This window comes from Rhinopithecus roxellana, chromosome 16, assembly GCF_007565055.1.
Source record: "Rhinopithecus roxellana isolate Shanxi Qingling chromosome 16, ASM756505v1, whole genome shotgun sequence".
In the NCBI taxonomy this organism is placed as follows: Eukaryota; Metazoa; Chordata; class Mammalia; order Primates; family Cercopithecidae; genus Rhinopithecus; species Rhinopithecus roxellana.
The window spans coordinates 30687235-30703652 of NC_044564.1; the positions used below are offsets into that span (position 1 = coordinate 30687235).

The following is a 16418-nucleotide window of genomic DNA, read 5'->3' on the forward strand; positions in this document are numbered from 1 at the left end:
ATATCATTGCCTGGAGAAAGAGTATTATGTGATACAGTAATTAGTTTGTATGTTTCCCCATGAACTCTCACCAGCTTCTATTTGCCAGTCATCTTTCCAAAACACAGAGCTGAGTGTGCTGTGCTTATGGTATAGAAAAGTTGGCTTCCCACAGCCCTCAGTACAAAGGTCAAGCTTCTTACCTTGTCATTTAAAGTCTTCCACAATTGAGTCCCCTTCTACTTTTTCAGCCGATTTTTTTGCTAGGCTCATGCTCAGGCACATATCTTATGCTTTAGTTTGACCAGACATGCACTTTTCTAGATATTGTAGATTTGTTCATGTTCTCTGTGTGGATTGCCTTTCCCCTTTCAACACCCTTTTCTGACTTACTAAGAATAGAACCTCAAAAATATAAGGTGTTTATTACTTCTTTTTTTTTTTTTTTTTTTTTGAGTTGGAGTCTCGCTCCGTCGCCAGGCTGGAGCGCAGTGGTGCGATCTCGGCTCACTGCAAGCTCCGCCTCCCGGGTTCACGCCATTCTCCTGCCTCAGCCTCCCGAGTAGCTGGGACTACAGGCGCCCGCCACCATGCCCGGCTAATTTTTTATATTTTTAGTAGAGACACGGTTTCACTGTGTTAGCCAGGATAGTCTCCATCTCCTGACCTTGTGATCTGCCCTCCTCGGCCTCCCAAAGTGCTGGGATTACAGGCGTGAACCACCGCGCCTGGCTAGGTGTTCATTACTCTTAAATGTTATTACACGTCATCATGCTGGCTGATTTCAAGGGCTAAGTTTGAGAGTGTTGGCAGGAGGGCAAAGTGAGGCACCCAGAGACTTGATGAAAAGTGCATTTAGACCCCAAAGCTCTCATTTCGTAGAGATTCTAATATGGTTGGTTGTACTACAAAAATCTCAGAGAGCAACAAGCTTAGACAAAATGTAACTTCATTGCCGTGTCTACTGAGTATCCTCAAATGGCAGCATATTACTGTAGTAGAGTTTTTGGAAAAGACTCCTCCTTGGAGACAATATAACCAAGTGCAGTGTGAAATCCAAGAACAGACTCTGGGTGGCGATGTAGGTAAATTGGGAGGATGTCATGGGGTAGTGGTGAGACAGTCCCACTCTACTAGAAGCCACCTCTGCCACCTCCCAAAGGCTGCCTAAAATCCTCTGGTAAGAGCTTATTACAAGGCTTGGAGGTAGATGTATGTAGAATGTGTGAAATGTTTTCCTGGGAGGGATGACATTTTAAACTTTAATTTTATACATTACTGGGAGTCATATGTAATATAGTTCTTGAAAGCAAGGATAGAAAAAAAAAAAACACTATAAAGACAACGATGCTAAGTGTGGAAAGAAAAAGTTACCTAAGAGGTGACAGAGTACCAAAAATAGCTTTTCGTTACTTCTCAAATTTGTTAGCATTTAATGGGCAAAGTGAATATTCTTAGCTATACAACTGCTTTAATTTTAGGATTAGGGGATACTTTAAATTTTACAAAATTACGTGTTAATATTGTTTAAAGTAGAAGCATTGAGAATGTAGATAATTTATTCATCAGGGCTCTAATATTTACTTGCTGTCTGATCTAGAGAAGTCACTTACCCTCTCTGAGCTTTGGTTGCATTCATTGATAAAACAGGCATAATATTCAGAGAAAATCTAAGTGCCTGTTACACTAAAAACAAATTAAAAGAGAAAAAAACAAAAACAGGCACAATACCTGACCTGCTAACCTCATAGGTTGTGAAAATGCACTGAGATGGCTGGAAGCAGAATTCTTTATAAAGTAGACAAATTTATTGTTTATAGTTGGTGCTAGTGCAGAAAGGATAAGTGGTGTGAAGCACTGCCACTCAGTGTCAATGGAATTTACTGTTGATGGTACAAAAAAAGAAAATAAATATATCTCTAGTCTCTTGTTCCTTTAAATTTTGAAGGAGCTTCTACCAGGTTCAGAAAGGGAATTCAGTAAAAAAGCCTTTTTACTGAAACTTCTTGAAGCTTTCAACGGTGGGTACACATACGTTTGTAAAGACATCCAGCCAATGAATGACATTTTAAAAGAGAGAAGTTGTTCTTTGACCATCTTCTCAAAGAATTATTAATTTGTATCAGAAAATTGGAGAGGGTGCACGTGCAGGGATTTTTTGCTAAAGAGCATGATGTGTCTGAGGAGTTATGACCCACAGTATCTGATCTGTTCCAGAGATCGCTTGGCGATTGTAACTGCTGGGGGTGGGAGAAACTCTTCTGTATGTTTGTATAGCTCTTGAGCTGTGTAGAACTAATTGCTCTAACTGCACCAGGAGGTGAAGGGCAGAGCCCGTGGCTTACAAATGCTTGTGTCTCCTAGTTTCCAGCAGTAAATATTTATTAGACGAAAACTTGGCTGAGGCTGCATATCAAAGAGAGGAGAAAGGGGCATCTCTTGGCAGATTTTATCCTCAAGGCAGGTTACCTGCTCCTGTATAATTGAAAGGAGACCTGGCCTGAGTTGAAGGCTGTCTTACCCCTTCAGAAGAGATCAAGTAGCAGTGGTGGCCCATGGGTGTCAAATAAAGGGCTTCATAGTTTAAGAAAGACATGAGAAGTTAAGAGCCAGTTCAGAGGACAGCCGTCATGATAAAGAGTTTAGAAAAGAATGTGTAGGAAGATGGGTCAGGGATGGGGGATATTGGGATCATTTAAATCTGACAAGAGGAGCCCGAATAAAGTATGACAGGTAGTTGGTATTTGGACATTTGCAGAAGTGATTATATAGAATATAGAGCAGATGTTCTCAAGTTTTTTTTGGATGCCAAGGCACCCAGGAAAAGATCACATTTACAAGGCCCACAGTGTAATCAGGTGAGGTTGCCTAAGACTCCATTCTGCTCTAAGGCTTTGACATGCCTGGGTCCCACTCTGCTACCAAAGACTGATGGCATCAGTAGTATCATCCAAAAGACTACCAAGATGGCTAAATAGTAGAAAGGAGAGCCTAACTGCCGTCATCAGTTTGCAAGCCAGGAAGGGAGAGCATCCAGTGTGTACTGAAGGCGCTCTCTGTTGGAATAGGGGAAGGACAGGTTGGGTTCTATATTCATATTCCTACATATTCAAGTTTGGGGGAAAAGCTATACATATTATTGTTGGAGCCGGGCACACTATAATGAGTGAACATACATAATATACATCCCATGTTCACTTTGGAATGGGGTTTAGCACTAAAATGAGGTAGAATTTGGCCCTTTACATCATAAGATGAACTACAGGACACAGGCGGTTTGTGTGCAGCGTCTGTAGCTGGCAGATACTGGCAATCTCTAATATTAGTAGCTTATCAGAAAAGAAGGTTTGTAAGGCCGGTCCTCTGTCCGATCAGAGCTGAGAGCTGTTTGGTTAGAGGGAGTTTAGTTATAGAAAGTCAGGAATCTGCCATCCAGGCCCTGAACCCTCCACCCATAGGTAACTTTGTTTCCTTAACCTTAGGGTCTGTCTTAGTTGATAAAGGGGCATCTATTTTGGTCTCTTAGATCACAATAGCTTAGGGCACTGTAACCTATCCCTGGTTTAAGAGAGTTGCATACTTGTTACCAAATTGATGTAGAGGGTTGGGACTGTCTGTATTTGAGGTAGAGTTAGAAAATGTGGGGTCAAAATGACAAATAAGGGATTGAAATAAAAGGAGGAACTAATTGATTCTGGATTTGAAAATACTGATTGATTTGTCACAGGATGGGTGTGTGGGTGTGTTTGTAAAGAAAATAACTTTTATCTGAGGACCGTGAGTCCTCTTAAATGATCAGGCTTAGAGAGACATCATAATGAGGCAGGAATCATGGTCCTACTTCCTCCTTGAGGTATTTATTCATCTCTTGAAACTGCTTGCTATTGCCACATGGAGCTATACATTAACCAAATAATGCCACACCTGACACTATAACCCACACCCTATAGCTTAACAGTGTATAGCCAATCACTAACCAATGTCATTTCTGTAAACCAATGAGAATTCCTGATAACAACTTTGTATCAGCCCACTCCTTGTCCCCTTTTTTTGACTTTTAAAAACCCACTTGTAACTGCTGCTAATTGGAGTGTATATTTAGGGCGACTTGCATCTGTGTTCCCAGGTTGCAATCCTCAAGCTTGACCCAAATGAACTCTCTACTTTGATAAAAGAAACACTTCAGCCAAATTAAATTTAAAGGAATTTAATTGAGCAATGAATGATTCATGAATCCGGCAGCCTCCAGAATCACAGCAGATTTACAGAGACTCCAGGGGTGCCTGTGGTTAGAACAAATTTATAGACAAAAAAGGTAAAATGACACACAGGAATTGGAAGTGAGGTACAGAAACAAAGAGATTGGTTATAGCTTGGCATTTGCCTTATTTGAATGCAGTTTGAATGTTCAGCAGGCTATGAGTGGTTGAAGTATGTCCGCTGGGATTGGCCAACACTCAGCTGTTGTTACAGGTGCATACTATTGAGCTAGGTTTTCAATTTTTCTGACTATTAAGCTAGATTACAGTTCATCTACGAGGACTCAAATATAGAAATGTGGAGTCCTTCTCAGGCCATATTTAGTTTGCTTTAAAAATTCCCCCCTTTTGGTCATTTTCTCAATTTTGAGAGATTGATGTTACTATCACGATTGTAAATGTACTTATATGGTTTTGAAACCACTGGGAAAGAGAAAAACAGTGGGTTTTGCAAGGAGAGAATAAAGACTGAGTGTAGGGTACCGCCTTACACTGGAGCACCCTGTTTACAGGATAAAAGCAAAACCCTGTCTGCTATAGGATCAATTTTTTTTTAAAGGTTTAGTTTGATTATGTCACATTTAGCATGAGTGACTTCATTTTCATTTGGTTTGGTTTGTTGGGGCCAAGTGCATGAGCTCAATCCAAAATAATGGCTTCCCACAATTTTATTTTAAAAAAATTTCCCCCTCTTTGGCCAGGTTCTCACGTAAGTGAGAATGTGACCAACACTTAGGGCCTTAGTGCCACTCTCAGTTACCATCACTTTGGTTTCTGGTCTCAGCATGTTATTCATAGGTTATGGTGTCCTCGTAGTCACACATTTCTTTCACCTTTTCCATTCCAGTTGAAGAGAGAACATTTGGTGTTCTAGAGATGGCTGCATGCAAACATTTAAAACTTTTGAGAGAATACACCACACCAGGGAGACTGTTAGGACTACTGGGAGGATAATACCAAGAGTTTGGAGTGTGACCCTTACCCAGGGCCCCCATAAACCAAACGACATAAAATTAAATAGATTAAAGAATGACCTAGCTGAAGAGTCTACTCACGTGACCAAGTGGATTTTCCATTAATCCCCCGAAACTGAATTTTTATAATCTAAATTTGATGTGTTTCTCCATAGGCCACAAGTTTCAGCAGCTGCACAGGCACTTTTCTGTTTAGCCGGTTCTATTATCTAGCATAACTTTCAGGAGAGAATTTAAAGTCTGTTGTGTAATGATAGCCTTTAAAGTAGAATTTGCTGTAGAACCTATTATGAGGGAGACATTTCTAATTATTGTTTCTTTTATTCTAAGTCACAGAAAAAGAAACTAACAAATGATGTCCTTCTAGAAGAGTGAAGGCCTCCTGGCAATGTTCTCTTTAATCCATGATGTATGTTAAAAGGAGTTTTGACTGATTATGAAGCAATGTATGAACCACTAACCTTTCTCACCTACATTGGGCCTTCATCTTCTATCTATTAAAGTACAATTTTATTCACATATAAGGCTGGCTGCAAAATCATTCGCAAATAAAATTATACCCTGTAAGTTTACATAATAGACCTCTTTTTCATTTCTATTGTTCATAGAGGCATAAACACAGAAAAAGTATTCAAAGACAAGAGTCTCGTGATTGTGGAATTCTTGATCCGTGATCTTGGGAAAAGCTGTTCACATCAGGGATGCCATCTTCTTCTGGGGAGAAAGTGTCCTGGTTAGTTTTACCTTAAGGGTTCCAATGGATATACAGTTCCAGGAGTGTGGCGGAACCCTTCTCAGTTGTGAGATTATGAACCCAAGGTTCAAGGCTCCAGTTTTGCTGTAGTGTGGATGGCAAGGACAGTCTTTCTCTGATAGTCTCGGAATATCCAATCTTCAGGTTCTAGATTGTGAAGGGATTGTCCTCAGTGAACCATAAAAACCTTTCTTTACCTGGTGAAAATACACTGTAGCATAATAATCTACTGTTGTGACATCAGCCCTCTTGCATGGGAAGGCTTTTATACAACGAGAAAACATGCATTGAAAATGACAATTGAATGAAATCCCTTTATAAATGTTTATATGGCCCATCAAGTAGCCAAATGTACCTGAAGCTTTGATTGTCTTCCCAGGAATATGGAACCAAACATTGGTTTTAAGCTATTTCTGCAATTTACAAGTCATCACATCAATATATTCAATTTGGGTTATTTTATCTTTTCCATGATGAGTCATGGAATGCAGAGCCTTTAATAACAAAAGCTTTAAGGACTCAGGAAGGACAAGGCAGCTGTCCTGTTTCTTCATGAGTCCATGCTTAACGATGGACTTATGTCCTCTTGAATACCTCTTGTTTCTCCAGTGTGGGTACATAGCACTGACAACTAATGGGTTATCATAGGTAATTTGACTTAGACCATGGAGTTCATTCAAATTGTATATTTAAACAATTTTAGTATTGACTGATTTAGCATGATAGTCTAGAGCTTGATTTTGAAAGGTTTGTTAAATACCACAGGTTTAAAACATTGGCTATTATAAAATAGAATCTTAGGTTACCATAAGTCATTCATTTAGCCAAAAAGATAACTGAAAACTTTTTTCAAAGGAGAAACATCATTCTGATAGAGACTCAGCTTCCCAAACAAGACCCAATGAAGATTGCATGAGGCTGATTCTCTCTTCTTTCCTTCCCTTCCCCGCTTTGTCCTTTGTAGTTTACTTAAAAGGTAAACAAAAAACTTTCATCCTTTAATATTACATAAAAATCCTTTTTAAAAGAGAAAATCCAAATTTTATGTTTTCATTACTGTATTTTTAATGTTAAAGCTAGTTTTTAATAACATTTTATGAATCTATTCAGTTTTAACTAATTTGACCATAAAGTAAGATTTTTATAAGCCTTTTATAATCCTTTACAATTTTTTTTTTTTTCTCAGAGCAGAACAATGTTCTAAGAAAATTCTGTTGTGCTTTAATTCCAATGTCTAATTTATGGAAAAAGCTGAAAAATGCCATTTTAACTTTAGCCAATTTGTTCACACATAGAATCTCTTACAAACAATTTTTCATAAACTTTCCACAACTTGTTCAAACCTTTAGCTTTATTTAATTTAAAACAATCCTTTGACCCTCTAACCTAGGCAAAAATTTACATTCTCATACCTTCATATAATCTCTTACAAAAAACACATTTCATTCTCCTTACACACCTTGAATCTAAACCTATTTTTTCAGCAGTCTCAATTACATATTACAATGTTAACTCTTAGCGACTTTTACTTTTGGTGAAAACCTTGGTAAGTAAGGGATTTCAATTATGTACTAGGTGTGGATCCTAGGACCCAGACAGAAATGCAGATAAGGCCTGACTCTTTCCAACATCTAACTCCACGTGTCTCAGGCCTTACCAAGCTGTAAAACATGCAAGGCAAGCTGTCCAGTTAAGAGTCATAGTGGTATTTTATGAAGCATTCAGGAGGCCTAATCACCTTTAAATTGTACAATGTTTCTGGCATAAATTCTTTCATGACTTACACAGACAATGTACAACATATTTAGACTTTCTGACGTGCCCTAAACATTTCTGGCATAAATGCTTTTTCATAAATTCTTTCATGACTTACACAGACCATGTATAACATATTTAGACTTTCTGACTTGCCCTAAATATCCCTCTTTTTAAACAACCAGTCATTTTACTTCAGGACAAGAATTTACCATATGACATCCTTTCTTATATAAAATCTCTTTTCTTTATAACCTTCTTTGCATAGCTAAGGGGCATGGTTAATTCCATAAATCCCCAAGCCTTATTTAGAATATAACATCTCCAAAATAAATTGAACAATTTTCAAAAGTCAAAGTAGCTTATGACCTTAAAGCATTTAGCAAACCTAATATCCAACGTGCATAGTTTAGACAATATGTCTTTATTTATTTATTTTTGAGATGGAGTCTCTCTCTGTTGCCCAGGCTGGAGTGCAGGGGCATGATCTCGGCTCATTGCAAACTCCGTCTCCTGGGTTCACACCATTCTCCCTCCTCAGTCTCCCGAGTAGCTGGGACTACAGGCACCTGCCACCATGCCTGGCTAATTTTTTTGTATTTTTAGTAGAGATGGGGTTTCACTGTGTAAGCCAGGATGGTCTCCATCTCCTGACCTTGTGATCTGCCCGCCTCGGCCTCCCAAAGTGCGGGGAGTACAGCCGTGAGCCACTGCGCCAGGCCAAAATGTCTTTATTTTATTAATAATCTTTAAAGCTGTTTTTATTTCCCAAAGATTACTAAAGTCACACCAACTAAAAGGTATTACAGTTTTTATTTTGCTTTCAAAATATTTGATTTAAGTGCTTGTATTTGCTTAAGCCAATTAATTAGAGCTCTTTTATATAAACATTACACATAACACATGTATAATTACACAGACAGACAGAAAGAAGAAGATTACTACAGTAGTTGTAAGATTTTTCATTTGCCAGTTTTTAAGTTTCTTAATTGCTTACTGGCTTTATGGTGGAGTCCTTGGAAGAACAGGGCCATGTAAGGGGTCTCTGTCTCTGGTGCCTCCTGTTTTTCCCAAGGAGCCCAGGCTTTTAGAGCTTAAATATCTACTTTTAAGTAAGCCGACTTTTAACCACAGTATTCTTTAATAAAGTCTTTTAAAATTTCTTATTACCTTATTTTAGCCAGGCCAAATGGCTGATATTTCTGGCTTTTGAACTTTACCAAAAGTAACCTCCCAGGTGCTCAGAGAAAGGAAAATTTAAGATAGCCCGTGGAGGAGCAGAGACTATACAAGGTCATGCAGATATTAAACCAGAAAGAACTTACTTTCTAAGTAGGGAATCGAATCTGACTGCCAGTGTGAAAGGGCACTACCTTAGCTACCGAGCTACAGCACAGGGCACATCACAATAGCTTAGCATACTGTAACGTATATCTGGTTGAAGGGAGTCACAGACTTGTTATGAAATTGATGTAGAGGGCTGGGACTGTCTGTATTTGAGGTAGAGTTAGAAAATGTGGGTCCAAATGACAAATAAGAGATTGAAATAAAAGGAGGAAATAATCGATTCTGGATTTGAAAATACTGATTGATTTGTCACATGATGGGTATGTGTGTGTGTTTGTAAAGAAAGGAACTTTTATCTGAGGAATGTGAGTCCTTTTAAGTTATCAGGCCTAGAGAGACATTAAAATGAGACAGCAAACATGGCCCTACTTCCTCCTTGAGCTATGTATTCATCTCTTGAAGCTGCTTGCTATTGCCACATGTAGCTAGACATTAACCAAATAATACCACATTTGACACTATAACCCACCCCCTATAGCTTAACAATGTAGAGCCAATCACTAATCATTTCTGTAAACCAATGAGAATTCCTGATAACAACTTTGTATCACCCCACTCCTTGTCCCCTTTTTTGACTTTCAAAAAACCCACTTGTAACTGCTGCTAATTACAGTTTATATTTAGGGTGACTTGCCTCTGTGTTCCCAGGTTGCGATCCTCAAGCTTGACCCAAATGAATTCTCTATTTATATTAATTTTGCCTCAACTTCTTCATTTTAGGTCGATGTGTATCTGTGTGTACAGAACATGTTCCAAAAGGCTTTGAACAATTTAAACGTCACTAACTTCAGAAAAATGAGTGTTATAAATTCACCCCCAAGAATCCTTGAAGTTTTAATTATATACATTTATTTTATACTTGTTTTAGTTTTGTAGATGTTAAATAATGAATTATTAGTTAAACAACGTTCCAGAGAGTTACGAAACCAATGACTGACAAAAATCATCAGTTTACAGGATAGCAGATTAAACAACAGCTTGCTAAAACGCCAAAATTGTCTCTGCTTGTGAGATTAAAAAACTGGCTAAAATGGATTAAAACTAATAAGACCAACTGGAGTTGACACAGAACAAGCTTGCTGAAGTCACAGATCAAATTTCTACCATGTTTCAAACTAACTCCCCTAAAATGTACACATGCAATCCATGAGGTAGCGTTAAACAAAACTGTGCATGCCTGAGGATGTCCCAGACCTCTTTCCTTCCGCCAATCACCTACTAACCCCAGAGGCCACCCACTAGACCTTTTCTAATAAAATGACTGCATGAAAGCCAGCACACGGGACAGATTTGAGCTGGACTCCTAGCTCCTTGTTGGTTAATTTACAATAAAAATCTTCTTTTCTCAAAAACCCAAATTGGGCAGTGAGCTTCTTTTCCTTGATGACATTAGTTTTAATCATTTGAGACAGTCCCTCTGATTGGAAATAGCAAAGGCTGACTTCGAAACAAAATATGTAATGTTCAACATTCACAAAATGAAGTAAGTATAAAGGAAATTTAAGTTTCATATCTGGGTTAATGTAAGGCAAAAACATTCTGTAGATAAGACGGATTTGAGGACATATGTGATCCTGAGAGTAGCAAAGCCTGGGTACAGCAAATATTCCAGGCAGTATTTCAGGCTTTCAAGGCAGTGTAGTTGGTGGGACCCAAGTTAAAGGCTCCAAACAGTAAAGGGGGACTCAGATAATACCTGGTTTACTGTTGGAACCAACGGAAAATTCCACTAAGTGTATGACATGAAGAAAGCATGGAGTTGGGAAATGGAGTGGCAGGGTAGGACAGAGAGTCCTAGAGGGCCCAGGAGGGGTGGAGTCAGCTGGGCTGGTAAAAGGCAGGGCTGTGGACACACCTTTCTCTTGTTGCTACCCCCACCCTCAGAAACCCTCTGTGACTCTTCTATGCTCTGTGATGCAGGCCTGGGCCTATCGTTAAGACCGGGCACCCACAATACTCAGTTACCTTCGGAAGTCATGCTATTCAAAGCATGGAGAATATCCTCTGTTTTCTAAACAGCTATACTGACGCAGGGCTGAGCCCTGACTCACCTTGCTTGGATGGATATTGACCACAACTGCATCTACTTGAGTGGGTTGGGGTTGTTTATGCTGTACTTTTTCTATGTGGTATCGATGCTGTGTTTGTCAACACGTGGGAAAAATAATGACATCCAAAAGGTAAGGAACTGTGGGTGAACACCCAAGAGAGATGCCCTGTTGTTTCCCAATCCTATTCCCACATTTTTAAATAAGTTTGGTTGGTTCAGAGACATGTCTTAGATGGGAAGTCTGAAGAGAGGATAGAACTTCACTCTTCTATGGAAGAGGTTGGGCAGACTTAGGGGTTCAGGAGGACTAAGGTTTCCGTCTATAGCTCATAGACTACCTGTCTGGCTGTGGTGGAGAGTTCCAGGATAAAATCCCAAATACTGTAATTCTGTGGTCCTGGATTGGATTATTTAGAAAATGTGGGCTCTCTGAAAGAGAACAGTTTCTCCTAAAGTTTGATCATGAGTCACATTCCCATGTCACCTGTCACTTGACCAAATTTTCTTTCGTGTTGGGCTGATCAGGGGAGTAATGCTGAGAGTCTCTGAGCAGAGGCTGCAGCCAGAGTTCTGTCTGCGGGACACTTGTCCTGTGAGGGAGCACAGATGTGACTGTTGGCCTCTGAGTCTGTGCCCTCCTTGAGGACTGCTAACTGAGCACATCAAGTGTGGCTCTCATAGACAAAATCCTCTTGAGTTTTTCACAGAAGGAAAAATTAGAAATATTTTATCACCTTCAAAAATTGATAACAGGAACACTTTTCTATTAATTACAGAGTCATGTTATTCTTGTATAATGAATGAATGTGCTTCCTAGAGGAGTGAGAGAAGTGAGTCCCAGCCCGTCATTATGTTTCTTTTTTCTCAGCATCAAGGCAGAGCCAGGAGGAGAAGGAAAGGTGGGACATTTAAAGGTAATGCCAACCTGCTCTATCTGAGCTTCAAGGGTGACCCTTCCTGTCTCTTTCATGAGGACTCAGTCCCATGATTTCTTAGAATGTCAGTTACTAGATACAGTTTCAGAAAACAGAGCCCTCAGAAGACAGGCTCATGGGAAAGCAATCAGACCTGAGACAATGCTCACAGGCCCTGCTCTGCCCCTTCATGGGCATGACAGAGTGATGGACCTGAGTAATGGGTGTTGCCCAATAGGTGGCCAAGTTAGATATCAAGGAAGGACTACTGGTTGGCTTGGAGTCAGAGTTTCTGTCTCACAACTCTGCATAAGTACTTTGACTTCCTTGATGCTTGGATTCCTCCTGGAGGTAACCACTGATGTCTGTGTTTCACGTGGTGGTTTTGAGCATCACATGGGGTAATGTATATGAAAGGACTTTACTAATGATGCCACATACACAAGTGAACCTGTGAATATTATCAATGTCTATTTGCCCCCTTGTACTGATTCTTGGGGCTATCAGAGTTTAAAATCCCAAGGGTCTTCCACAGAGTGACTTCTGTTTTCCCAGACTGGAAAAGTTTCCAGAGGGAAGCAGAAGAGGAAAGGAAGCTGCTTTCTATTCTGCAAAGGTGATTAATCATTCCCCTTCTGTCCTGTTCCTCCTCCCTCTTTTTTTTTTTTTTTGCATGTTCTATTCACTTCAGGGATTCCTTGTAGCCTGCTGTAGCTGTGCAAGTGGGTCCCCACAGGAATGGGTATGTGAATTGAATGCACTGGGGAGAGGCTACAGAAGACGTAGTGAGGTCATGGGCGGGGGGCAATGTGAAGCTGGTAGCAGGATTCAGGGGGCCCCACCCCTGCCAAGCTAACAGACCCTCCTTTCCTTGTTCTGATCCTGGCTGCAGCTTTGGACCTCCTGCTTCCTGCAGTCACCTGGACTAGCATCATGATACCATCCGCTTTCGTCGACTGTTATGCCCAGACCCTGACTGTCAGGTGTGTAACAGAGCAACTGCTGATATCCAGCGACTGCTGTCTTGGGAGTCCCTGAAAGATGCTGCTCCCTGTGTGTCCCCTTTGGCTTCTTCAGCTTCTGTGACTGAGTCATCATTCACTCTGTCTTCTGCCCCCTCAGCAATTCCTCCAGAAGACCTAATATTGTCTCCTCGGCTTAAGCCCTCTCTACTGTCCCCCTTAATTCTCTCACATGACCCAATCACCCCCTTAGCTGACTTATTTTCACCCTCACCTCTGAGGCACCCTCTGCTACCACAGCCTGTTTCTTCCCTGGATTCCAAGTTCCTCGTGGACCATTCCCCACCCCAACAGCTTCCCTCTCCCCTTCTCCCATCATATCACATTCAGAGAGTGGAGCCCAATCTCCATCCTGAGGCCAGTTTGTCTCTGAACACCATTTTTTCATTTGACTTCACCCTCTCCCAAGATATGAACCCCTTGCCAAATGCTTCCCAGGCCATGAATCCAACTGATTCATGTGCTTGTCATCATGAACCACCAACCCCAACTGCTTTACCACAGCAGGACTGCACTGTAACTCAGTCTAAAGCAAGTCCTACAATATTGAAGCCTTTTCCAGAGACGTTATCTCTAGGTAGCTCTGGTGGGACAGAATATGCCCCAACAATCAGAGCATTGACCATTCATGCCCTGCATCTTCAGAATTCTACTGGTGGCAGCCTCATGGCAAGGACTTGTTTCCCTCCACTATTGCACCATCTGATTTCACGCAAGAGCTTCTTACCCTTCACTATTCTGATGCCACTATAGGGGGGCACTCTGTGGCCAACCTCATACAGCCTATTAACCTATCATTTCTCAGCCATGACATTCTGGAACTCCTGAAGAGACAAGTCAAAAAAAGGGGTGATTTCCTGATGTGGAAAGAAAATGAAAACAAAGCAGGATCTTTTCCAAAATCCTGTAGACCAAACTGTCAACTAAATTCTTCACGGAAAATGTTAGCCTCAATTGCAGATAAGCATGACTTGGCAGCCTCACTTCGTTTTTGGGCCAGTAAAGACAAACTAGAACAGCTGCACATCCACCAGCAGCCCCCATATTCTAAGTGCGTTGAGGACCAGTTAGAGCAAAAATATGTGCAGCTCTTCTGGGGTCTCCCACTTCTGCACAGTTAGTCTCTGCACCCTACCGTTCTTGTCCAACATGGTCATTACTCCATGTTTGTATTCTTCAATGGCATTACAAATACATCTATATCCCAAGAATCTCCAGTACTTCCCCCTCCCCAACCTCTATCCTTGCTTAGTACCCAACTTCTACCCTTGCCTCAAACCCTGCTCTGGGGTCAGTCCCCACATCTCACTCAGATCCAGTCCAGGGCTCAACATCAATTTCCACTCCCAGCCCTACTACCTAGTCCTCTATTCCTGATTAGGATCTGTGGAGTGTGTTTTCATAGATCCCAGAATGAGGCACAGTCTCTTATGCCATCTGAAATTAGCCATCTGGAGTGGAATGTGTTGCAGAAAGTGCAGGAAAGTGTGTGGGGTTTACCTTCTTTGGTTCAAAAATCTCAGGAAGACTTTTGTCCTCCAGCTCCCAGTCTTGCATTGTTTAGGCAGCCCTTTAAGGCCCATGTTCCCATATCCATTATTCCTGGATATTTTCCATTCAGCTGTGAGCTAAGGAAGAAACCAGAGCACCAACTTCGAAAAAGACTCATCCAGAGCAATTGGGGCCTGCCTCGCATAATCCATGAGTCTCTGTCAATGCTGCATCCTCAGAAAAAAATTTCGGAGATATCTGAGTTAGAGAACAATCATGGACCCTTACATAGCTCTTTGGTTGAGAGTCAGGGCTGCAATATTCTAAAGAAATTCGGATCAAGCATCCCTAGAACCTTCCATGAGGGGAGCTCAAATATGCTTTCCCTGGATTATCGGGGATACAGCCAGGAAAATGGCCCAAAAGATCATCTGTTGCATGATCCAGAGACATCTTCAGATGAGGATCTGAGGTCTAACTCTGAGAGAGACCTGGACACTCATATGATGCATCTGTCAGGGAATCATTCAGGGGAGAGCCTAGGTCAGAAACAACTTGAAAATGCCCTGACAGTACATTTGAGCAAGAAATTTGAGGAAATCAATGAGGGTCGAATGCCTGGGACTGTGCATAGTTCATGGCATTCAGTCAAGCAGACAATGTCTCTTGCTGAGAAATCCCACAGTCAAATAAAACATCGAAATTTGGCAGCATTGCTGGGTGAGGACCACCGCGTTGATACTTCCCAGGAGATTTTATTCCTTAGTTCCAATGACCAAAAGGTGTTGGAAGCCCATATTAAATCTTTCCATATGAGGATGCTGTGGGGCCTTCCCCGCAAAGTCCATGAATCTATAGAAATCTTTAACTTTGAAAGAGGATCTTTCCAATTCCTTTTCCCATTTCGACCTTCCCTCCTCAGCCTCCTCCATTTCTGGTGTAGATTCCAAAAATGGGGTCTTCAACCCCCCTTAGAAGAAGGTTTTCAAGGAGAAAAGTTGGGAACAACAAGCTCAGTTCCGGTCCTGGATTGTCCTCACCCTGTCACCTCACCTGTCGGCAAAGAAAGCAGAGGACCCTGAGAAGACAATTTTCTGATACTGACCATGACCTTATGGAGACAGATTCCAAAGATGGGGCCTCCACACCCCTCAGAAGAAGCACTACAGATTTTCAGGGAGAAAAGTTAGAAATAAGAAGCTCATTCCCCATCCTGGGTCATCCTCACTGCATCATCTCACCTGTCAACAAAGAAAGGCAGGGAGCCCTGAGAAGAGAATTCTCTGATACTGACCATGAGCTTACAGAAAGTCCAGACAGTTGAGGATGGCAGACAGACTTTTCTGCCCCACCCACCACACAGCCTCATAGGCAAAGTCAGTCAGAAACAGACTGTACTAGCCAGTAGATGCAGCCAAAAGCTGCCGATAAGGCAAGCAAGGGCTCGCTGTACGGGAAGGCTTAAGAGAGAGTGTTCCAGTAATAATGAAGAAAGGCTGCAGGGCAGCAGAAAGACATTTTCTGTCACCAATGGGTCTAAAGAGATGTTCAAGGCAGAGGAGCTCTGTGCTCTTCAAACACCATCTAAAACTACTTGACAACCAGCAAGTCAGGAAGCTGCTCAGTGATAAATACATAAATAAGCACTTCTACAACGGAAAGTTTCCCACCAAGAATATCAGTTCCCCGAGATCCTGTGTCATCATACCTTAAAATCAGATGTTGAGCGAGTTAAAGTTTAAATTGGCCCAGAGGGAGCATAGCCAAGTTCAAAGCCGTTTCACTGACATGTCCCTTGCATTAGATAACTTAGTTTCCAAGGACTTACTGACTCATGCTCAGGGCATCTACAGTGAGAACATGTCAACTTCCC

General features: G+C 41.2%; 1 protein-coding gene across 1 annotated transcript; it reads left to right on the forward strand.

Moving 5' to 3' along the window:
- The first annotated feature begins 11058 nt into the window (after nt 1-11058).
- On the forward strand, nt 11059-15627 carry LOC104654315 (spermatogenesis-associated protein 31D3-like). The gene is given in 6 exon segments (XM_010353440.2): nt 11059-11127; nt 11129-11248; nt 11987-12032; nt 12588-12648; nt 12925-13649; nt 13652-15627. Coding segments are annotated over 6 exon segments (2997 nt in total).
- The last annotated feature ends 791 nt before the right edge of the window (nt 15628-16418 follow it).